At 35.2% G+C, this 24752-nt stretch overlaps 1 protein-coding gene across 3 annotated transcripts in view; it reads right to left on the reverse strand.

Moving 5' to 3' along the window:
* The window catches only part of Msh4 (mutS homolog 4), a 64243-nt gene that overhangs the window by 14628 nt on the left and 24863 nt on the right, over nt 1-24752 (reverse strand). For all 3 annotated transcript variants that reach the window (XM_090334594.1, XM_090334592.1, XM_090334595.1), the window contains exons 8-15: nt 23853-23920; nt 14632-14706; nt 12008-12072; nt 10964-11133; nt 7926-8062; nt 6212-6315; nt 4487-4611; nt 1341-1541 (exon numbers count right to left, since the gene is read on the reverse strand). In XM_090334594.1, coding sequence (XP_090190720.1) covers nt 1341-1541; nt 4487-4611; nt 6212-6315; nt 7926-8062; nt 10964-11133; nt 12008-12072; nt 14632-14706; nt 23853-23920 — 945 coding nt within the window. The remainder of the gene's footprint in view (nt 1-1340; nt 1542-4486; nt 4612-6211; nt 6316-7925; nt 8063-10963; nt 11134-12007; nt 12073-14631; nt 14707-23852; nt 23921-24752) is intronic.

The following is a 24752-nucleotide window of genomic DNA, read 5'->3' on the forward strand; positions in this document are numbered from 1 at the left end:
AGGTAGTTTATTGCTGAGACCCATGAAACATTACCCAAACTTTGAAGTATTTCTGAGATTTAATATGGGCAGTAGCAAAAAAGGAAAACAATTATCTTCCAATATTTGACAAACCAAAACAAAAGTGCTACACAGAAGAACATAATTGGGATTAAGTACAAGTTATAGACAGTTTAAGTTGCAGTTTAATATAATAAGCATTCTAACAACTGCCTGATTTATAAAGGTCAGGACTTCTTATAGCTATTTAAATAAAAGTAGAACTATGACATAAGGATCAGACCACATTCTAAGTGGAGGGTAATTAGATAAGATGTCTAATTCCAATCAAACCCTAAATTCAACAGAATACCTACCTAATCATTTATTCATTCACTCATTCATTATTCATTTGACTTCCTTTCTAAGAATTACAGTAGAATTTGCCCTCATGCCATATTTTTTTTTCTGTATTCACCCTTACAAGTCTACTACATCACACCAGGGTTTCTCACTCATGACACTTAAACACCTTGGAATCAATAAACCTTCTTTATGTATTAGAAAAGGGAAAAAAGAAGATGGTACTTTACAAGGCATTGCATAATGTTCAGCAACATCCCCAGGTTCTACATTCATCTCAATTGAGATAACCGAAAAGGCTCAAGACATTGCCAGATTCCTAGACTTGGACAGTGGGATATGGATCTAAATCCAGCTGTAGTGGAGAACTACTGCACTAGGATAAAGCGTCTCATCTTTATTTCATATATTAATAAAATTTTAAGAGACAGGAGTTTAAGACACAATCCGTTTTAAGCGATAGGAGTTTAGTTGCAACTTTATGTACAGAAATGTGTGACCATTTTGGTGCATTTACATGTACAAGCATATATATATATATATATATATGAGTAGTATTGCAGTTGTTATTAGTATCTCCTGAAGTCCAAGAAAATTTTTCTTAGCCTAAAGTTATAATTTTGGGAAAAAGTCATGAGGTTATAAAAGCATTAGCTTATCCTACACATTTCACTTTTTGTTACAACAAAGTTTGTTTATGAACCATAAATAATTACATTTTTCCAGTTAATGAAAATTCATACATCAATAGTTACAATGGAAAAAATTCTACTGCTAGAATATTCCATAACAAAATATATTTTGAAACATATACAATAATAATATAAATATATAAAATATAATAAATGTGGAAATGAAATTCAAATTAGATATAGCTTAGTAAATACCAGTAGTATTTCTCTACAAGAGAATCTGTTCCAAATTTTTCTAAAGTAAATTGAACATCTGAACCTAAAAAACTAGACAGAACTTAACTATAAAGTAAAAGCGTCACTTACCAATCTGGGCCATAATCTGACAAAGAGCAATCTGTTTTAAATATGTGGACTTCCCACTCATATTTGGTCCAGTTATAATTAAAAAATTGCTTCCTTCTGTAATATAGGTATTATTAGCAACAGGTTTTTCCAAAGATATTTTTTCAAGAATGGGATGCCATCCCTGCTTGATTGCTAAAGTATCAGTAAACTCTGGCCGAACTGGTGGAATAAAGTTCAGAAAATTAGCATATTTGTATCTAAGTATTTTGTTATGTGTGCTCTATGTATACCTTAGTGATTTTACTAGGGTCAACTTCAGACAATTTAGGGTATTACTTTACCCAACCCTTACTGGAATCCTCTAAATTAAAATATATATTATCTAATCCCTAGCTCCAGAAAACTTTAGGGTTAGATATTTGTGAGCAGAGAAGATGAGGAATTAATATCACTTTTTAAATTTTTTATTGCAATGTATAGAGAGGGGTTACAATTATATTCGCCAGATAGTAGGTACATTACTTCTCACACATTGATACCCCTTCTTATGTTTTTGTCCCGATTTCCCTCCCCCCCATGTCACTTATTTTTGTATCCCAAATCTATACACATGCCTTGAACTCAAATGTAGAGTGATTTCTGTAATGTTCACTGAATACTTCAATCAAGAGAGTCTCTCGAAATTTCTTATCCAAATTAACAGCAATAGCCATACTCTAGCATTCAAATTACAGGGTTAATATGTAGTAGTAAAGACTGGATAACTTTTGTTTTGTTTTGGGGACATTTGTTATTTTGGTGGTTGTTTAGTATGTCATAGGGCTTCTAGTGAGGGCCTGAGCACTATCTCTAAGCTTTTCTGCTTAAGGCTAGCACTCTACCACTTTGAGCCATAGTTCTACTTCCAGTCTTTTTGGAAGTCTGTAAGAGTCTTATGGACTTTCCTGTCTGGGCTGACTTTGAAGCACATCTTCAGATCTCAGCCTCCAAAGCAGCAAGAATTACAGGTGTAAGACACCAATGCCTGGCATGAGTAGCTACATATTTAATGACATTAAAATATTATAAAATCAGCAGTGACATGACATTTCCAAATTAAGTATGTCAACTTATTTTTATGAGAAGTATCTTACACAGAATTTCTCATATTTTCATGTTTGTAATAGAAAAATACTAATCTTTCCATTATTTTCCAAATACTAACCCTTTCTGTTCTGGGCTACAAAGCAACTCATAAAAATTTCCAATTTGTATAAATTAAGAACTATGTATTCATGGACAATATTTTAATTAACAAATAATTAGTAAACAATTTAAATTTACTTATTGTACCCTTAATCAAATTTGATATACTTAGCTATTAAAATTAAGTATGAATAGAGAATAACAACACACAAAATTATTTTCTGTTCTAACTCCTACAGAAATACTTCTTTAAGCTAAAATTTAGCCAGGCACCAGTGGCTAACACTTTAATCCTAACTATTCAAGTGGCCAAGATATGATAATTGTATTTCAAAGTCATCCTGGGCAGGAAAGTCTGTGAGACTTTTATAGAAGTGGAGCTATGGCTCAAGTGGTAAAGCACCAGTGTTAAGGTAAAAAATATGAGACAGTATCCCTGAATTCAAGCTCTGTACAGTCACACATACACAACAAAAGTACAACTTAGAGGATGGGAAAAATCAATTTCAAAAATGTAATAGTTATATAGAAACAAATGATCAGCTCTCTATGGATAACATGTAAAGTGGAGAAATAAGGAGCAGCTGGGCACTGGTGGCTTACACCTGTAATCCTAGCTAACATCTGAGGATCATGGTTCCAAGCCAGCCCATGCACAAAAGTCCATGAGACTCCTATCTCCAATTAACCACCAGAAAACCACAAGCAGAACTGTGGCTCAAGTGGTAGAGTGATAGCCTTGAACTGAAGAGTTCAAGACAGCACCCAGGCCCTGAGTTCAAGCCCCACAACAGAAGAAGAAAGAAGAAAGAAGAAAGGAAGAAGAAAGGAAGAAGAAGAAGAAGAAGAAGAAGAAGAAGAAGAAGAAGAAGAAGAGGAGGAGGAGGAGGAGGAGGAGGAGGAGGAGGAGGAGGAGGAGGAGGAGGAGGAGGAGGAGGAGGAGGAGGAGGAGGAGGAGGAGGAGGAGGAAGAGGAGGAGGAGGAGGAGGAGGAGGAGGAGGAGATAGACGGGTAAGAGAAAACTGAAACACTATGCTGCTAAGATGCACAGATAAACTTGAAATTGCTCATTTTAAAAGATGAATCAGAAAAGTCTTAAAGATATTTTTAAAACTTCATTATAGTTTTTAATTTACATATTATACCCCTCAAACTAAAATGTAATAATGTCAAGTTTCTTAATAGATAAGGAAATTACTATTAGAAATCCTTAAGGTTAGGTTGTGACCCCTCAAAGAAAGATAAAAGATTTAAGAGTTTCACCATAAAATATCAGTGGAAAGATATTTTATTACAAATATGGAAATATGGAAAAATCTCATAAAATACTGCTCATAAAAATTAATAAACATACTAAATTTGGAAATATCATTGCTGACTTTGTAATGTTTCACTGTTATTAAGTCAATGGTTTTGCGATCATAATCACATGCTAGTCCTGTAAAGTAAATTAGCATGCTAGAGTATGAGTACTGCTGATAAACTGGATAAAAAATTTGAAGGGGCTACCTTGATTGAAGTATTCAGTTAGCATTACAAAATTACTCTACATTTTACTTCAAGGATTATTAAAAGACTCAAGACACAAAAATAACTGACATAATTCCTCATTTTACTCTACCCATATCAAAAGAGTTAGCATATAAAAAGGTTCACCTCATTATTTTTTATTAGCATTTGTTGCATTGCTTCTAATGAGTATTTAGATTTGGATCTGAACCACTGCCACTTTCATCAAGGGAACAGTTCTACAGTCTTTCTTATTTGGAAAACCTTTAAAATTTCTAGCAATGTTTTTATTGATTTATCAATTTCTGAGTGAATAAAGTTTTATGTTTGAAGGATAATTTCCTTTTCTGTATTTCGTATCTTAGGGGAGCTGAGAGACTATGTAAAATATGCATAGTTGTTCTTAAAAATATTTGAGTAGGATAAAAACCTCAGTATTAAATGTGTCTATTCCAATAAAAGTAACTTACCATAGTCAGAAAGAGTACAAGCATGGGCAAATGACAGGAGCATATCCAGCATTGACACAGTGTCAGAGAGTTTATATAAGCAATGAATATGTTCATATATCTCACCAAGAAGTTTACACACTATCCTGCAAATACATTTGGGGTAAAACATGTAACAGTGCTTTTTTGTTTTACAGGACATACAATGTAGTTTTAAAATAATATTAAATTAATTTCCTGAGGTAAAATAGTATTTATAGTTGAGCTGTATACTATAAAATATACCCATTGCTCAACTTGTTTCATTTTAGATAAGATGAAGACATGGAAGCTTCTGTTCAAGATAATAACTACTTATTGACAAAGAAAACATTTTCTGATGTAGTAACAATGAACTTTAAAAATGGCTGCTTTTATTATTAATGAAATAAACTTTTATTAATAAAAGGACATATTTTTTTTTATGTTTTAGCCAGACTGCTGGCTCACACCTGTAATCTCAACTACCTTAAGAAGCTGAGATCTGAGGGTTATCATTGAAAGCCATCACAGAGTCTGTGAGACTCTTATCTCTATTTATTGTGTGGGGAGGGGGGGGAATTGGCTCCAGGCTCTGGTGGCTCACACCTATAATCCTAACTACTCAGGAGACTGAGATCTGATGGTTCAAGCAGAAAAGTCCATAAGATTCTTATTTCTAATAAACTACTAAAAAAATTTGGAAGTGGAGCTGTGGCTTAAGTGGTAGAGAGCTAGCCTTGAGCACAGAAGCTAGGGACAGCACCAGGACCAGAGTTCAACCTCCAGGATCAGAAAAAAAAAAATCTGGAAGTAGAGTTATGACTCAAGTAACAGAGTTTGAGCAAAGAATCTCAGAGACAGCATACAAACTTTGAGTTCAAACCCCAAGTCCAGAACTAATAAATAATTTAACAAGCAAATAGACCAAATTAAGGTTACACTATAATTGAAAAGTTCTCACTGCTAATAACTTTACTTTTGCAAATGTTCAATTCAACACAAAGAGTATTATATTTTCTGTATCTCACTTCTTTTCCTTCCTTTCCCATTCTCTGCCCACCTCTATATCAGAATAACATAATCATTTAACTTTTTTGGTGGTCCTGGGGTTTCAACTCAGGGATTCATGCTTGCTAGATTGATGCTCTACCACTTGGGCCTTGCCTCCAAACATAATTATTTAAGGTTTTATATAGCAGGGTTACACTGTTATATAATGTGAAGGCTTTTTCCTTCCTTATAATGACAAATACATACCAATATTGGCTATATATTATGGTCTACACCTTCAAAATATTTTGAAAGCTTAATCTTTCTTTTTACTACCTTACCCAATGATTCTAAACATTCTCTCTATTCCTTGCTACTGTTTCATGAACAGCAGAAGAATTGACATGATTATGATGTTGCTCTAGAAATACAAGGGTATGAGTGGCCCGACAGACTACTGGAAAAGAATAAACCCATTAATCCATGATATTCCAAACACTACATCACAGTGTTATTTCCATTTCAGAAACATTTGTTAGAATGGATTTTATTTTTTGTAACTAAGTTCGCCCTGAAGCTTCTGTAAGGTTCAGTATTGCTCATCAAAATGATAGACTTTCTTTCATAGCATTAACAACTTGAGAATAATCTGTAAGTGGACAAGATGTTAATTAATTTAATTTGTAACAGTTCCTCAAACTAATTTAATTAAATATTCAGATACTTCAATCTTACATGTAAGTCATGTGGTAAATTTCTCGCAATGACTCTTGGCATCTTTCATTCATTTTAAGTAAATCTGCTGATGTGAAGCTATAAGAATTTTTCACTTTAGAAATCTGATAGGAAGTTAAAAAACAAATGTCAAGATACATGCACATGTATGTGAGATAAAATATATACATTCATACAATCAAAATACAAGTATTTAGATTAACCATTCAATATTCCTACAGAATTACGAAGATTGTAAATAACATTTGTATTTACACTTCAAAGGATAACACAGTATATTTTTAGCCTACACCTTTCAACATTATTATCGTGATAGATTTTAAAAGAGTCTTATAAGAATGATGTACAAACAGTCTTAATTATCAAGTAACATGTATAACAAACATCAGTGAACCTCACATCATATTGGACTCCTGTTTCAATCCTTCTCATATTTCCAACTTTAATCTCTAATACCGTTATGGAATTTTAGTCCATTCTTTACTGAATCTGGCCTATATTGCTTGGTAATTCTATATTGTATGTACACATATGTATGTATGTATGTATGTATGTATACATATGTATCATTTAACTTTAATATATGTATATGAAAGCTCATCTATATAAACTTTGTTTTTATATGGCTTGCTTTTGTCTAAGATGTTCTTTAGAAAGAGAAAAGGCAAAAATTAGCTTGGGTTAAATTTTCCCACAATAATGTATTGGGGAGGAATAAATATGCATACAAGAAAAAGTATTACCACGGTCCAAATGTTTAGAAATGCTAGATTTAAAATGCTAAGCATATTTCTTTTTTTCACTGTTTAAGGAATTTTATTAAAGCAAGAATTTTATAATCCAAATTACGTTTCCTCGCAGTTATCAATTCTGTTCCTTAGAACTGACATCCCTAAGCAGATTTCTTTCTTTGGATTTTTCAAATCTTTAATAAGCAAAAATGTTTGGAGAGCTATTTAAAACAAGAAGTAAAAAGATATTTTCTTAATCTCTTTTTATCAATATTACTTTTGGGGCTTAATTTCTTCATTTTTCTTTATCTTCTCACAGTAAGATACCCCAGTGTGAGTAACACTGACTTTGGTTTTTCTTCGAAAGTGCTTCTATCTAAATCACTGTAGCTGGCATAGCTGCTAGGTGGCAGGCAGGGATAGAAGGAAAAGTCATACAAATGCCACTCAGAAATTTGGCATGTAAATGGAAAGACTTAGAAAAAATCATATTAATGAAGGGCTCCCCTAACAGAGATTTACAATAGAGCAAAACTTAGACACATAAGGCCATATAGAATGATGCTAAATGAAAGGACCTCCAGGATATAGAAACAAAAGCCATATAATGAGTGATTGTTGTCTTTAATGTACTATGTTATCTCTCATCTCTGTCCTTGGTTATCTCATATTGTTACAGTATTTTACCTTATTATCTGATATACTGTATATATGCTTGATTGGTTATTTGAAATAGAATAGGAAAGGAAGGAAAACAAAATGAGGGGCAGGTTGGAGGGAGGGAAATAGGGACCAAAACATGAGAAAGGGTGTCAATGTTTGTGAAATAATGCACCTTATATTTGGTGAATATAATATAACCCTTCTATTAATTACAATAAAAATATATGGAAAAAAAGAAATTTGGCATGTAAAACTCAAGGAGTAGTAAAAACAAGTAAATTTAACTGGAACAATTACTTCCTAACCACTCTAGAATGAACCTTGATAAATTCTGAAGGAAGCTGATCACTGGGGAATGCTGTACAATCTGTAGTCATCTGGATGAAAAATCCTCGAGCAGAGCTAAAACTTGTCCTTAGAGGAAGACTGTACTTTTCTGCAAGCTGTGATATCATTCCTAGTGACCAAATGAAAAATAAATAAATAATTTTTATGAAAAAATTTTTCTTTTTATTTTGATCACAAATGAATTTTTGTTATTTTATTATTTATTTATTTATTGTATTGTTGGGATAATGCATAGAGGGGTATATTACTTCTCCAACATTGATACCCCTGCACATGTTTTTGTCCCCCTTTCCCTCTCTTCACCCCCTCCCATTTTATTCATAATAAGAAAGTGTTACTTTGACTATTAAAATGTCTGATGTCAAAAAGATTTGGTGACTGTTGGGCATCAGCAACTCATACCTATAATTCTAGCAACTTAAGAGGGTGGAATCTAAGGATAGAAGTTCAAAGCCAGCCTGGGCAGGAAAGTTCTTGAGACTCCTATCTCTAATTAATCATCCCAAAGCAGGAAGTGACAGAGAGCTAATCTTGACCAAAAAGTCTTAGGGAAACTGCCCAGGCTCTGAGTTCAAGTGCCAAGACCAGAACACATACACGCAAAAAGAATACAAAGGAAAAGGCACTTCTGATAAGGACTGTTTAACAAAAGTAAACTATAAAAATAAAACTAAAAAGATTTTATACTCAGAATGAAGAAGGTTATGTCTTTTTTTGTTTTCTCATTTGCTTTTTGCTGTATTAGATTGCAATTAGAAGATGTTCCATCACTGAGTCACACTTCCAGCCCTAGGAATATTAACATTTTCATATATTATTCATTCTACTTTTTAATAAAAGAAAATATTCACATGAATGATTACATGAACTAATTCACGATATAAAATCCCTCTACAAAAATATCTGATTACAGAAAGTATTCATAAAAGACTGGGCTGGGAGTTTGGCCTAGTGGTTAAAGTGCTTGCCTAGCATGCATGAAGACCCGGGTTCGATTCCTCAGTACCACATACATAGAAAAAAGCCAGAAATGGTGCTGAGGCTCAAGGGCTAGAGCTCTAGCCTTGAGAAAGTCCAAGGACAGTGCTCAGGCCCTGAGCTCAAGCCCACAACTGGCAAAAAAAAAAAAAGAAAGTATTCATAAAAGAGATGATTCCTGGGAAAAAAATTCAACTATTCCTACTTAAATTCCAACTTCACACTTAACATAGAGTTCTATGTTTGTATTTTCTAATATGATCTTCATTTTGAACATTACCAGAAAATTACATCTTTACTACTCAAAACATCTTCCCAAAGTTTCATCATTTCAATAATAGAAATCTCACATTGCACTAATTGCTTCATTTCTCTTTGCCATGGACATAATTAATCCCAATCAATTTGTCTTTCAATCCTTTCATCTTATTCTTTTTGTCCCCTATATACTGCAATTACCATAATTAATCCTAAGAAGTTTATAGTATCAACTATGTTTATAGTATCAACCTTTTATTTTTTTCAGTACTTTGTTTAGATTCAGGGTTTTCCACTAGGAAGGCAGGTGCTCTACCACAGAAAGTCATGCCCCAGCCATTTTGTTTTCAGTTATTTTTCAGATAGGATCTTGCTTCAGGTACAACTAGTTCTGGTCCACTATTTTCTTATCCATGCCTTCTGCATAGCTAGGTTTCACTTTCACTGCTGGCTTGTTTTCCAAGATGGGATTTTTTCAAACTCTCCCTGGGCTAGCTTTCAATTATGATTCTTCTCATAAAGAGGAGCAGGAGCTGGACATTGGTGGCTCACACATATAATCCTAGCTACTCAGGAGGCTGACATCTGAGGATCATGGTTGAAGTTGGCCTGGGCAGAAAAGTCCAGGAGATGTTAATCTCCAATTAACTACTCAGAAAAAGACAGAAGTGGCACTGTGGCTCCAGTGGTAGAACATGAGGCTTGAACAATTAAAAAAAAAAGTAGCTAGAATTACAGGCATGTGTCTCCATACCTAGCTCAGATGCAACAACTTAATGTTTCTGCCTGCATATCACTCAGCTTCATGGATTATTATTATTATTATTATTACTATTATCAATTTTACTCAAGGGGAAAATACTTTAGTAACTTATTTCTCCTGTGGGGGAAAAGCCCAATCCCTAGCCCTCAAACATGACTGTCACTTCCCTCTCTACATTGCTCAACTTATCGTGTAAATAAATTCTATCCTTACGTAATATTTTGCGGCTACGTTAAGCCTCTGTGTTTCAGATTATACTACTACAAGTGAGTAGAATCCCTCTGGGTATTCTATTACTATAAATGTCCCATTCTCTATGGAAGACCCTCCAATCACTCTCTGACTCCTCCAACTTCTATGTTCCTTCATGCATCTTATACCCATGAGAAATCACATGATTACTGTGACTGATACCTATTAATTATTGATATTTGTATATTATACAACAAATGTGTGAATTGTGAGTGTGTTTACTTCTTTATTTCTGCCTCTTCAACACAATATAAACTCTATAAAGACAAGGACTTTAGTTCATTATGTATTCCATATATTTTTTATTGTAGTTAATAGAAGGGTTACATTATATTCACCAGATAGAAGGTGCATTACTTCACAGACATTGATACTCTTTCTCATGTCTTGGTCCCCATTTCCCTCCCCCTACTCCTGCCCCTCATCTTGTTTTCCCTCCTTCTCTATCCGATTTCAAATAACTAAATAAACATATATACAATATATCAGATAATAAGGTAAAATACTGTAACAATATGAGATAACCAAGGGAGAGCAAAAGAGATGAGAGATAACATAGCATATTAAAGACAACGATCATTCATTATATGGTTTTTGTTTCTATATCCTGGAGGTCCTTTCATTTAGCATCATACTATATGGCCTTATGCATCTAGGTTTTATTCTATTGTAAACCTCTGCATAGCTAGTTTTTTTTATCATCAGTGTTTATCAGTGTTGTAGTTCTAAGAATCAGAAAATAATGCTCAGATAAATTACCTGCTATGTCATCTACAATCTCTGTATATGTTCTTCTAGCAATATCAAGAAATTCATTTATGTTGGACCTCACAGCATAGCACTTCTGAGTCCTCATATTCAGACATCCTTTCATGTATCTTGCATCATCATTGATCACTGTTTTGATCTTCTCAAGTATGATCCCAAATCTAAAATTAAGGTAAAAAAGATTATGCATAAGAAATCAAATAGCTACGTTCATTCATAATTTTAATCATAGTTCATGATAGTAAACTTTTGTTGAAAGTTATTTTGAAATAAATAATAAATACTTATAATTATGCAAGTTTGAGCTAGAATGATGACAAGGTTAAACTATTTCATCAGTCAGGGTTATTGTAAAATAGTATGACACCATTAAATACAATTCTAAAATGTGCTAATAAATACATCTGCCAGATTATACATAACTGACTATGCCTATTAGTAAAACCTCAATCCCCCCAAAACTGTTGTAATTCTTGATGATCATTTTCTCAGTAAACACTTCCTCATCCCACCTATTAAGAGTAGTGTAGTTTTTTAATAGTATTTTATCTTATTATTCATTTTACAATGTGGCTTTATAGAAAATATAAATCTTGACTCAATAAAATAACTTTTATGCATAAAATTCTTTTTGTTTGAAAACCATAGTGATTGCTAATAACAAACAATAACAAAGTTAACCTGTAACTAGATACTATCCAACATGTATTACTATTACTTTGGCTACATTAGGCCTTTTATGGGTTAACAAAGAAAATATGTTTTTATATGTATAAGTTTTTCCATGGCAAAAGCATAGAATACTAAATTTATACATGAATTTCAATTTTCATGCTACTCTATCTTTATACTACTCTGAATAATCAATATGTTGTTAGCCTAGTTATTCCACTTGCAAAATGAAATTTATAAATAGAATTTTAATGAATAAATAGACTCAAGTTATTTTTATACAGAACAGATTAAAGTTTTTTAAATCAATTATTTTCAGAAAGGAAAGCATATCTATTTTATTAAAAGCTAAGTAACAAAAACCTCTGATCTTCCAAGGAACCATAGTAAGCTCTTAATAAAGTTGTGCTACAATCCTTCAGAGTCATCTATTAAAGAAAAAAATAAAAATAGTTAAGGGCAACAAATTATAACATTATTTAAGCTTAGTAGTTTATATTTAACTAATAGTTTATACTCTATCAGATACTTCTTGCTTCATTTTCTCATTTACATCTACATTGAAATATTTAGGTTATTTCTATTACATAGAAAGGTTTTAGACAATTTTCCCATTTTACAGATTTAAAAGTATTTGGTTAGTAAGTATCATCCAGTGTTTCACCTTTATGTCTTCCATTTTTACTTTTTTCTTTTCTTTCTTTCTTTTTTTTTTTTTTTTTTTTGTGGGTCATGGAGCTTGACTCAGCCTGGGCGCTGTCCTTGAGCTCTTCAGTGCAAGGCTACCATCCTACCCTTGAGCCAAGCCGCACTTTCCATTTTCCAGAGGTTAATTGGAGATAGAGTCTCAGGTCCTTTTGTGCCTGGGCTGGCTTTGATCCCTCATCCTCAGATCTCAGTCTCCTGAGTAGCTATGGTTACAGGGCACTGTAATCATCGCAGTGAGCCACCGTACCCAGCTTATGTCTTCCACATTTTTCTAATCTACTAATACTTAACATCCAATTAATAACAAAAATGGCCTGATAATGTACATTTACTCTCCACATAATACTAAGACTTTGGCTAGAACAGTGCTTTATTTATGAACTTTATAAATAAAAATAGTAAATACTTTATTTATAAATCAAGCAATTTCTCATTCTAATATGCTAAAAGTAGGATGTGAAGTTTTATTTTGCTTGATATTATTAGTGGTCATTAATTAAATAAACTGAAAAGAGGAGAAATCATAGCCTTATATTTACCTCTTGTTATAGTATGATAATAGACACTATTCGTAACTTTTGTTTTTGAACAGAAAAATAATACATGCTGATAAAATCTACAAAGTTCACAGAAGTTTGAAGAAAAACTCAATCATTCTTATCATGATGCATTTCCTGTTTCTGTCTTAAATATAAAGTAGCATATCCTTATGTACTTCTTTTTTCTTCACTTAATAACATAGCAAGAATATGAAATTTTTTGCAAGAGTATTTTTAATACCATAGTATCTCATCCTGTGAAAATCAAATAGGCACTACCTCTAGTAAATTCCATTTAATATACCTATAGTTTTTCCATAATATATAATAATGCAAGGCTAGTACCAGACATAAAACTGGCTCAACATTTCTTTTTTTCCCATATATTTTTATTATAATTAATAGAAGGGTTACATTATATTCACCAGATAGAAGGTGCATTACTTCACAAACATTGATACTCTTTCTCATGTCTTGGTCCCCATTTCCCTCCCCTACTCCTGCCCCACATCTTCTTTCCCCCCACCCTTCCCTATCCGATTCAAATAACCAAATATGCTTATATACAATATATCAGATAACAAGGTGAAATACTGTATCAGTATGAGATAAACAAGGACAGCAAAAGAGATGAGAGATAACATAGTACATTAAGGACAACAATCACTCATTATATGACTTTTGTTTCTATATCCTGGAGGTCCTTTCATTTACTGTCATACTATATGGCCTTATGTATCTAGGTTTTGTTCTATTGTAAATCTCTGCTAGGAGAACCCAAGGTTTCTACTGATTATAACAAATGAGGGAAACCATTGAGCTTATGTTCCGTTGAGTCTGGCTTACTTCACTTAATATGATTTTTTTCTAAATCTTTCCATTTCCTTACAAATGGAGTGATGTCATTCTTTCTGTGGGTCAACATTTCTTAATAACTTTTTCAGACAAATTTTTCTAGACATTGTTTTACAAGATGAAAAGATATATGCTACAGAAACTGGGAATGTAGCTCTATAATACATCATGTATTGAGCATATGTTCAATTCCCAGCACTCCCACCAAAAAAAAAAGAAAAGATAAATGTGGTGACTAATTTCTAAGAATCAGAAAGATTTTTTTAATTCCTACCAACTGTCTAAAAGTGCCTTTATCTTCAAAATGATACTATCATGAATTAAAGCCCAAGAAACTTTTCCATTTTAGGTGTTTAAAGACATTAGCTGGGCATGGACATATATGCTTATAATCCCAGACCTTAAGAGGCTGATGAGATTGTGACCAGCTTGGGCTTGTTAGCAAGACCCCATCTCCAAAATCAACAAGAAAACTTGAAGACATTAAATTCACTGATACATGGTTGTTGACTGGACTCTGTATCAGGGAAAAATTGATTTCTAGGATATTAAAACAACTGAAAAACTGACTGTAGGATACACTGTGTATAAAATGGTACTATACCTACACTAACAATTCATCGTAAATGTGAAAATTACACTGAGGTTATATAAGAGAATATTCTTGTTCTTATGAGATATATTTCAAAATTTGATGCTGTAACTTACTTCAAAATGATTTCATAATCATTAACAATAAGGATAATACTGTATTGCGTGTATGTATAAAGTGAGGAAAGTACATAAATTCATTGGACTATTCTTGCAGTTTTCTTTAAGTCAACATAATTTTCTAAATAAGCAGTTTCAAAATGGTGCTTTGTATAATATCTACATATAAATTACCTTTAAAGGTTCTACAAGTTCCAAGGTATGCTTTAGGTATATGAGATTTGTTATCTTTGATTCAGCTGCATTAACCTGTAAAGATAAAAATCTAAATGTAGACACTGTACCATGAATACTTAATACAAGAATTAGTTTTCCACTTGGGAACAATGGCTCACACCTGTAATCCTAGCTACTCATGAGGCTACTCATGAGGATCGTGGTTCAAAGCCAGCCCAGGCACACAAGTCCATGAGACTCTTATCTACAATTAATCACCAAAAAACTGGCAGTGACCCTGTGCCTCAAAGTGGTACAGCACTAGCCTTGAGCTGAAGTGAAGAGAAAGAGAGAAAGAAAGGAGAGAGAGAAGAGATAGGACAGGAGAGAAGACAAGAGAGAGGAAAGAGGAGAGAGGAGAGAGAGAATAATGTACCCCACATATATTTTTTTAAAAGCCTAGCAAGGATGGCAGCCTGGAGAGAATGATAAGGAATTACTGACTTATGATAATAAGCTTAGCATACTAATCTTAAAAAATCCTAACCATTTATATCATTATTTCCAACTTTCATTTGTTTCAGTATCTTGAGTTCAATTTAAGCTATAAAAACAAAAGGGAACAAGGTTCAATTCTGAATGGTACCAACAGACTAACTGAAAAGAAAACACAAAAAATATCAACAGAAAGGTATTTTGAAAGGCTGGGTCTGAATCTCCCAGATAGATATAGAAAAATACAAATTTTGCTGACTGATTCTTGTTTGTGTAAGTTCCATTTTGAACAATATTCATATTATCAGTAGTTCAAATTAATCATAGTTTTTCCCAAAAAGGCAACCTAATAAGTATTTTAAATTATATAAGTACATTTTTATGAATTACATTTGGACTCTCTCTTGACCTGAGCAGTGATATTCAGTCTGAGAAATGAGGAATGATCCTATGAACATATTAATTTATCAATACTGATAGAAGAAGTAAGAGTTTTAAGATATTTGATGTAATATACTTGTATGAGTGTTGCTTTCTCAGGCTCCTCTGACCTATATCCCCACTACATAATACCTGGCCTGTCACTGTGATCATATGGCCCAATTTATGAGAAATACTGTAATAAATGTCATTAATTCCAAGAGAGGTAATCTCATATCCTCTTTTTATTTGTTTATTTTTTATTTTTTGCCAGTCCTGGGCTTGAGCTCAGGGCCTGAGCACTTTCTCAAGGCTAGAGCCTCAGCGCCACTTCTGGTCTTTTCTATGTATGTGGTACTGAGGAATTGAACCTGGGTCTTCATGCATGCTAGACAAGCACTGTACCACTAAGCCAGACTCCTGGCCCTTCTCATATCCTCTTACAAGAATGCATCTCTGAAACTGACAGTTTAAAATTTTAAAAAATTTGCCAGGGCCAAGAGATTGGCCTAGTGATAGAGTGTTTGCCTAGCATGCACAAAGCCCTGGGTTCAATTCTTCTGTACTACTACAGAAAAGGCTGGAAGTGGTGCTGTGGCTCAACTGGTAGAGCATTAGTCACTAGTCTAAGAGGACCTGAGTTCAAGTCCCAGGACTGGCAAAAAATATTAAGAAGCTGTGGCAACTGGGTTTGGTGGTACATACCTGTAATCCCAGCACTCAGGAGGCTGAGACATGATTATGAATTTACAGCCAACCTATAATATGTAATGAGTTTGATTTTTTTCCCACCAGTCCTGGGGCTTAAATTCAGGGCCAGGGCACCATCTCTGAACTTCTTTTGTTCAAGTCTAGCACTCTACCATTTGACCCACAGCACCACTTCTGCTTTTTCTGTTTATATGGTACTGAGGAATCAAACCCAGGACTTTATGAATACTAGGAAAGTACTCTACCACTAAGCCACATTCCCAGCCTATAATGAGGTCGAGAACAGCCTGGATACATAGTGTGATAAAAGAGAGAAAAGGGAAAAAAGAGAAAAAGAGAGGGGGAAGGAAGGAAGCAAGGAAGGAAGGAAAGAAGGGAGAGAGGGAAGGGAGAAAAAGACGGAGGTAGGGACAGAGGGATAAAGGGAGGAAGAAGGAAGGGAAAGGAATGTAAGAAAGAGGGGCTGAGGAAAATAAAGGAAACTAGACTACTACCACCAGATAGAAAGAGAGGCCAATGAAACAGAATAAAGACTCTAGAAACAGACCCAAACATATATGAGCTTTTCATTTATGATAACACTTGCTATCATACAGTAGGGAAAAGACTTTTCTATAAATGATAGCAGCACACGCATGCACGTGCGCGCGCGCGCGCACACACACACACACACACACACACACACACACACACACACACACACACTTTGTGCACCCTTCAAACATAAACCTCAACATCACATTTCAGTTGTTGCTTATTAGAATCATCTCTACCTGACGACTACTGTAGTGATAAAAGCTTTTGCTTTCTTTACCATGTCCTCTCCTCTTGGATACCAAACTCCTTTTTAAATAGCACCACCATGTCTGTGTTATCATTCAGTCACCTCCATAACTTACAATGAAGATATGGGGCAGATAAACACTCATTAAGTAGAACCTAACAAGCACTAACTATAAAGAAAAAAATCATGAGAAACCAGACTCCTTTACATTAAGTACTTCAATTTGCATTGTACTTATAAACTGATATTTGGAATTTAAACTCTTTTGTACAACTACTTAAATTTTAAAAAAAAAAATTAAAGCTACACTGAGGCTGTAGCTCAGTGTAGAGCACAAATGTGGTTTAGTCTTCACCCTTGAAGGGGAAGGAAAGAAAGTAAGACCTTCTGTTTATCAAAAAGACACTGATGGATCAAAGCAGATTCTTCTAGACATCTTTAAGAACTAGAATTTGAAGGAAAATAATTTACTTCACAAGTAATTTCAGCAACAAGAGAGGAAGGAAGGAAGAAAGAGAGGGAGGGAGGGAGGGACCGAGGGAGGGAGGGAAAAGAAGGATACTAGGCAAGGTTGCATTAATGATCAGGCTACCCTTGTGAGGTACTGTAGCCTCAATTCCACTGAGACTTTTAGTATACAGTAAAGAGTATGCTTTATGAAAGATAGTCCAGATGTTAGCCAAATGGGTAATTAAATCTCTAATTCCTATTAACTAAAGGACAGGAGCTGTTGCCAAAAGCATCAACTCCCTGGTGTCCTCTGGTCTCAATTCTAACCAGAGAAATTACTCAGAAGAATAACTCAGAAGATTTCAGTATAAAAACTTCCCTTGCGGGCCTGGAGTTTGGCCTAGTGGTTAAAGTGCTTGCCTAGCATGCATGAAGACCCGGGTTCGATTCCTTGATACCACATATATAGAAAAAGCCGGAAGTGGTGCTGAGGCTCAAATGGTAGAGTTCTAGCCTTGAGAAAGTCCAAGGACAGTGCTCAGGCCCTGAGCTCAAGCCCACGAAAAAATAAAAAATAAAAAAAATAAAAAAAAAACTTCCCTTGCACTTAAAGAGAGTCTGCTCTGAAAAAGAAATAAGAATGGCCTATGGATACATGAAGAAATGCTCAACATCTCTGGCCATAAAAGAAATGCAAATAAAAACAACTCTAAGATTCCACCTCACTCCAGTTAGAATGAGCAGGACCAAGAAATCTAATAACAACAGATGCTGGAGGGGATGTGGCCAGGAGGGATCACTACTACATAGTTGGTGGGAGTGCAAACTCATTCAACCACTATGGAAAGCAGTATGGCAGTTCCTCAAAAGACTAAATGTTGAGCTTCCCTATGACCCAGCAATTCCACTACCATTAACCCAATCGTCCAGAAACAAGGACATACTAAATCCACTAGCACAATGATGTTCATTGCAGCACTATTTACCATAGCAAAGTATGGAACCAACCCAGAGGCCCCTCAGTTGATGAGTGGATCAACAAGATGTGGTATTTATACACAATGGAATTCTATGCTGCTGTCAGAAAGAATGCCATCGCCCCATTTGTAAGGAAATGGAAAGACTTAGAAAAAATCATATTAAGTGAAGCAAGCCAGACTCAAAGGAACTTAGGCTCAATGGTTTCCCTCATTTGTCATAATCAGTAGAAACCTTGGGCTCTCCTAGCAGAGATTTACAATAGAACAAAACCTAGATACATAAGGCCATATAGTATGACACTAAATGAAAGGACCTCTAGGATATAGAAACAAAAGCCATATAATGAGTGATTGTTGTCCTTAATGTATTATGTTATCTCTCATCTCTTTTGCTGTCCCTTGGTTATCTCATAGTTACAGTATTTCACCTTGTTATATGATATATTGTATAAATGTGTATTTGGTTATTTGAAATCAGATAGGGAAGGGGGGAAAACAACAAGATGAGGGGTGAGGGTAGGGGGAGGGAAATGGGGACCAAGACATGAGAAAGGGTATCAATATATGTGAAGTAATGCACCTTCTATCTGGTGAATACGATGTAACACTTCTACTAATTACAATAAAAATATATGAAAAAAAAACTTCCCTTGCACAAAAATCAGTGCCAAAAAGGTATGGCTGATACATTCACAGTATCTACACCATAGAACTCAGTGCCAAAGCAAACTACAAAGTAGAAGGAGGCATTAATTGTACATAAAACTACTAAACTGTAAGTGAAACTGAACAAATCACAGTTGGCCAAAAAAAAAAAAAAGTAGAAGAGCAAGAGCTCAGCACTAGTGACACAAGCCCCTAATCCTAGCTACTCAGGAGGCTGAGAGCAGAGAATCACAATTCAAAGCCAGCCTGGGCACTCAAGTCCGTGAGACTTATTTCTAATTAACCACCAGAAAAGTGGAAGTGGCACTGTGGCTCAAAGTGGTAGAGTGCTAGCTTTGAGCTGAAGTGCTCAAGGACAGAGCCCAGGCCCAATGTTCAAGCCCCAGGACACACACACACACACACACACACACACACACACACACACACACACACAGATGAGCAAGAGACTTGAACATGACATACAAGACATACACATATGAAAGAGTCCCAAACATTAATAAAAGGAAATTGCATAATAAAACAACAATGAGATGTTACTGACTACCAACCACCAAAGGTAAAACTGCAAGAGAAAGCATCAGGTTTGGAGAAAAGCAATGGGAATTACCATATACTACTAATGGGAGGTTAAATCAGCACAATCACTTTGAAAAAGATTTAAGATTAGTTTACTAGCTATGTCCTTTGCCATACAAAAGCTCTGCAGTTAATGCAGTCCCACTTATCCAGCCTTTCTCTGATTTGTTGTGATTCTTGGTCCTTATTAAGAAAGTTTCTACCTGTGCCAAAGAGGCCTAGTGTATCTCCTATTCCTTCCTGTAAAGTTTTCAGTGTGTCAGCTTTTACCTCCAGGTCTTTGATCCATTTGGAGTTAATTCTAGTGCAAGGTGACAAAGAAGGATCCAGCTTTAGTTTTCTGCAGGTGCTTAACCAGTTCTGCCAGCACAACTTGTTGAAGAGGCTGTCTTTCTTCCATTCTATTTTTTTGGCTCCCTTGTCAAAGATTAGGTGGCCATAGGTCTGTGGTTTAATATCTGGGTCCTCAGTTCTATTCCATTGGTCTTCAGGCCTGTTCCTGTGCCAGTACCAAGCTGTTTTGAGGATTATAGCTCTGTAATAGAGTCTAAAGTTTGGAATTGAAATTCCTCCAGCGCTGTTCTTTCTGCTAAGAAGTGTTTTTGCTATACGGGGTCTTTTATTATTCCATATGAAATTTTGGATTGCCTCTTCTATTTCTTTAAAGAATGACATTGGGATATTGATGGATATTGCATTGAATTTGTAGATACCTCTTGGCAAGATTGTCATTTTCACAATGTTGATTCTTCCAATCCAGGAGCATGGGAGGTTTTTCCATTTCCTTAGTTATGCTTTAATTTCCTTTTTTAGGGTTTTAAAGTTTTCGTCAAAAAGGTCCTTTACATTCTTAGTTAAGCTAATTCCTAAGTACTTTATTTTCTTTGAGGCTATTGTGAATGGAGTTTCTTTCCTGATTATTGCCTCGTTCCTCTCACTGTTGGCTAGTAAACTAATCAGGAAGCCTACAGAGTGGGAGAAGATCTTCACCAACCAAACAATGGACAAAGGCCTCATATCTAAAATATATCAACAACTCAAAAAATTGAATCACTCCAAAACTAACCTCCAAAGTAACAACCATCCCATTAAAAAATGGGCCAAAGACTTAAAGAGAGTCTTCTCTGAAGAAGAAACAAAAATGGTCTATAGACACATGAAGAAATGCTCAACATCTCTGGTCATAAAAGAAATGCAAATCAAAACAACTCTAAGATTCTACCTCACTCCAGTTAGAATGGCCAGGATCAGGAAAACGAATAACAACAGATGCTGGAGGGGATGTGGCCAGGAGGGATCACTACTACACTGTTGGTGGGAGTGCAAACTCGTTCAACCACTATGGAAAGCAGTGTGGCAGTGCCTCAAAAGGTTAAACATAGAACTCCCCTATGACCCAGCAATTCCACTACTTGGCATTTACCCAACCATCCAGAAACAAGGACATACTAAATCCACTAGCACAACAATGTTCATTGCAGCACTATTCACCATAGCAAAGATATGGAACCAACCTAGATGTCCCTCAGTTGATGAGTGGATCAACAAGTTGTGGTATTTGTACACAATGGAATTCTATGCTGCTGTCAGAAAGAATGACATTGCCCCATTTGTTAGGAAATGGAAAGACTTAGAAAAAATCATATTAAGTGAAGTAAGCCAGACTCAAAGGAACTTAGGCTCAATGGTTTCCCTCATTCGTCATAATCAGTAGAAACCTTGGGCTCTACTAGCAGAGATCTGCAACAGAGCAAAATCTTGATACATAAGGCCATATAGTGTGAAGCTAATTGAAAGGACCTCCAGGATATTGAAACAAAAGCCATATAATGAATGATTGTTGTCCTTAATGTACTATGTTGTCTCTCATCTCCTTTGCTGTCCCTTGGTTATCTCATATTGGTATAGTATCTCACTTTGTTATCTGATATATTGAATTTATTTGTATTTGGATATTTGAAATTTGATAGGGAAGGGGGGAAAACCAATACGGGTGGGGGGTTTGGGGGGGGGAGGGAAATGGGTACCAAGACATGTGAAAGGGTATCAATGTATGTGAATTAATGCACCTTCTATCTGGCAAATATCATGTAACCCTTTTACTAATTACAATAAAAAAATAAAAATATTAAAAAAAAGATTTAAGTAAGAATTCTGTATCATCTACTGATGTTGAAGATAAGTATATTCTACTTCCCAGAAATTCCACTCTGGGGCTGGGAGCTGTCACTGAGCTCAAGGCTAGTGCTCTACCATGTTAAGCTACCGCACAACTTCCAGTTTTCTGGAGATTTACTGGAGGTAAGAGTCTCATGGACTTGTAGGCTGGAGCTGAACTGGCATTGAACCACCATCCTCAGATGTCAGCCTCCTGAGTAGCTAGGAGTACAATGTCACATACTTTTTCATGTATATTATTATTCAATATTTTTTTGCCCGTCCTGGGGCTTGAACTCACGGCATGGGCACTGTCCTTGAACACTTTTGGCTTAAGGCTAGCACTCTGCCACTGGAGCCACAGTGCCACTTCTGGCTTTTTCTGTATATATGGTTCCACAGAATCGAACCCAGGGCTACATGCATACTAGGCGAGCACACTACCACTAGGCCACACTCCCAGCCTATTCAGTATTTTTAAATGTCTAAAGATGATAAGAAATATCTCAGTACAGGCTGGGAATGTGGTATAGTAGAAAAGTGCTTGCCTAGCAAGCATGAAGTCTTGGGTTTGACTCCCCAGTTTGACTCCTCAGTACCACATACACAGAAAAAGCCAGAAGTGGCACTGTGGCTTAAGTGGTAGAATGCTAATTTGTATAAAAGTTCAGGGACAGTGCCTAGGCCCTGAGTTCAAGCCCTAGGGCTAGCAAAAAAAAAAAAAAAAAGGAGAGGCAGTGGGAAAGGGAGGGGGGGTGGAAGAGAGGGGTGGGAGAAGGAGAGAGGGGTGGAAGAGGAGAAGGAGCGGGAGAAAGAGGAGGGGAGATGGGGAGAGAAGGAGGGAAGGAAGGAAAGAAGGAGGGAGGGAGGGAGAGAGAGAGGAAGGGAGGGAGGAAAGGAAGGAGGGAGGGAAGGAGGGAGGGAGGGAGAGAGAGAGGAAGGGAGGGAAGAAAGGAAGGAGGGAGGAAAGAAAGGAAGAAAGAAAGAAAGAAAGAAAGAAAGAAAGAAAGAAAGAAAGAAAGAAAGAAAGAAAGGTCTGTCAATAGCAATTAAAAAGGAGGTACTGGAAAACAAAGGAGGAAAACACTATAAGAAAGAGTTTATTTGTATGAAATTTTGCTGCTAGGTCAACTATAAAGACCACTGACAAGAGTGTCCATATAAGGTAAGAAAGGAAGCCTGGTATAGATTTGGGATTCCAATCAGGCTGAAAAAAGCTTTTAAATAGGAAGAAAGCTTCACACAGTATCAGAGTACAAGAGAAGGAAGAGAGATTTCTGTCTAAGAGTCAGTTCATTATGGGATACTGGAATATAGACAGAATAAAAATGGCATCTGCATGGTAGAGGGAGTATCAGTGAGAGACAAGTCTCATACAGAAGAGATAAAATACAGCAATATATTAGGGACAGTAGATTTCTCATCATGTTTCTTATTAGCAGAGAATAGTTTATTAATAATTGAAAGAGAATAAACTACTATGAATCCTAATGGCAGACTAATGGTAGCAGGCATCCTCTACTGAATTCTCCTACCTCTTCTTCTTTTTCAAAGTGTTGGTTGGTTTCATTGTGTTATCATGTGGGTTTATATATATGTGTACACATATACATAAATATATATATATACATACACCTAAATATATATACATAAAACATACTTCAATTGTCTTCATCCCTCAGTGCCTTCTTTCCCATGATACTACTTACAACAATTTCTACTCTTTGTATCTAACCTAATTTTTATTTTTTTATATAAATGTTTATACTGTTTTAAAAACTTATCCCACTCTAAATATTTGGTTAATGAAGCTATGCTAATTACTCAACAATTTAAGGGCTTCAATAATTTAATCATTTCTCAAGTTTTTTCTTAAAAACATTAATATCCTCAAGATATCAAGTACTTTCTCAAAGCATTTTGATATTTTCCCATTGTAACATTACATCAAGGAAAGCTATATAACATACAGATATAACAAAAAAACAGAGTCATACCGTGTCTTGCTTTGGAATTTGGACTAAAACAGAAAGAAGCTGCTCTGTGTCAAGGAATTTTGATATAACTGAAACAAACAAAAGAATGTTAGTAAGCTTCATGGTACAACTGAAAATATAGATGATACAGAAGTATGATCAAGTGATAAAATGGACAGTTCTAATGGCAATAACTACTTATTTTGTCTGCTTTTTTAAGTGTACTTGGAATAAAATCATATCACATGGGATAGTCTTTATCTTGGGAACAACAGAATATAGTTTAACAATAAGACAATAGCTTAAAAATATAAATACTTATTATAGCCTAGCCTTAGATGGAAATAATACAACAAAACATGTGTTTAACAATATAGCAAGACAAATACAACAACAAAATACTATAGACAACATGCAGTCCAGTTAGAATAGCCATTATGAAGAAATCTAATAACAACAGATGCTAGATGGGATGCAGCCAGGAGGGATTACTACTACACTGTTGGTGGGAGTGTAAACTCATTCAACTACTATGGAAAGCAGTAGAGCATTTCCTCAAAAGACTAAACATAGAGCTCTCCTATGACCCAGCAATTCCACTACTTAGCATCTACCCAATGGTCCAGAAACAAGGACATACTAAATCCACCAGCACTACGATGTTCATTGCAGCACTATTTACCATAGCAAAGATATGGAACCAACCCAGATGCCCCTCAGTTAATGAGTGGATCAACAAGATGTGGTATTTATACACAATGGAATTCTATGCTGCCATCAGAAAGAATGACCAGTATATTTTTTTTTAAAAAAAAAGCATAATGGCACGCATCTGTATTTCTACCTATTTGAAAGGTTGATGTTGGGAAGACCGAGGTTGTAGGCTAACCCAGACAAAAAATTTGTGAGACTTCATAGAGA

The sequence above is a fragment of the Megascapheus bottae genome, chromosome 6 (genome assembly GCF_031878675.1).
Source record: "Megascapheus bottae isolate mThoBot1 chromosome 6, mThoBot2.hap1, whole genome shotgun sequence".
NCBI classification, from domain to species: domain Eukaryota; kingdom Metazoa; phylum Chordata; class Mammalia; order Rodentia; family Geomyidae; genus Megascapheus; species Megascapheus bottae.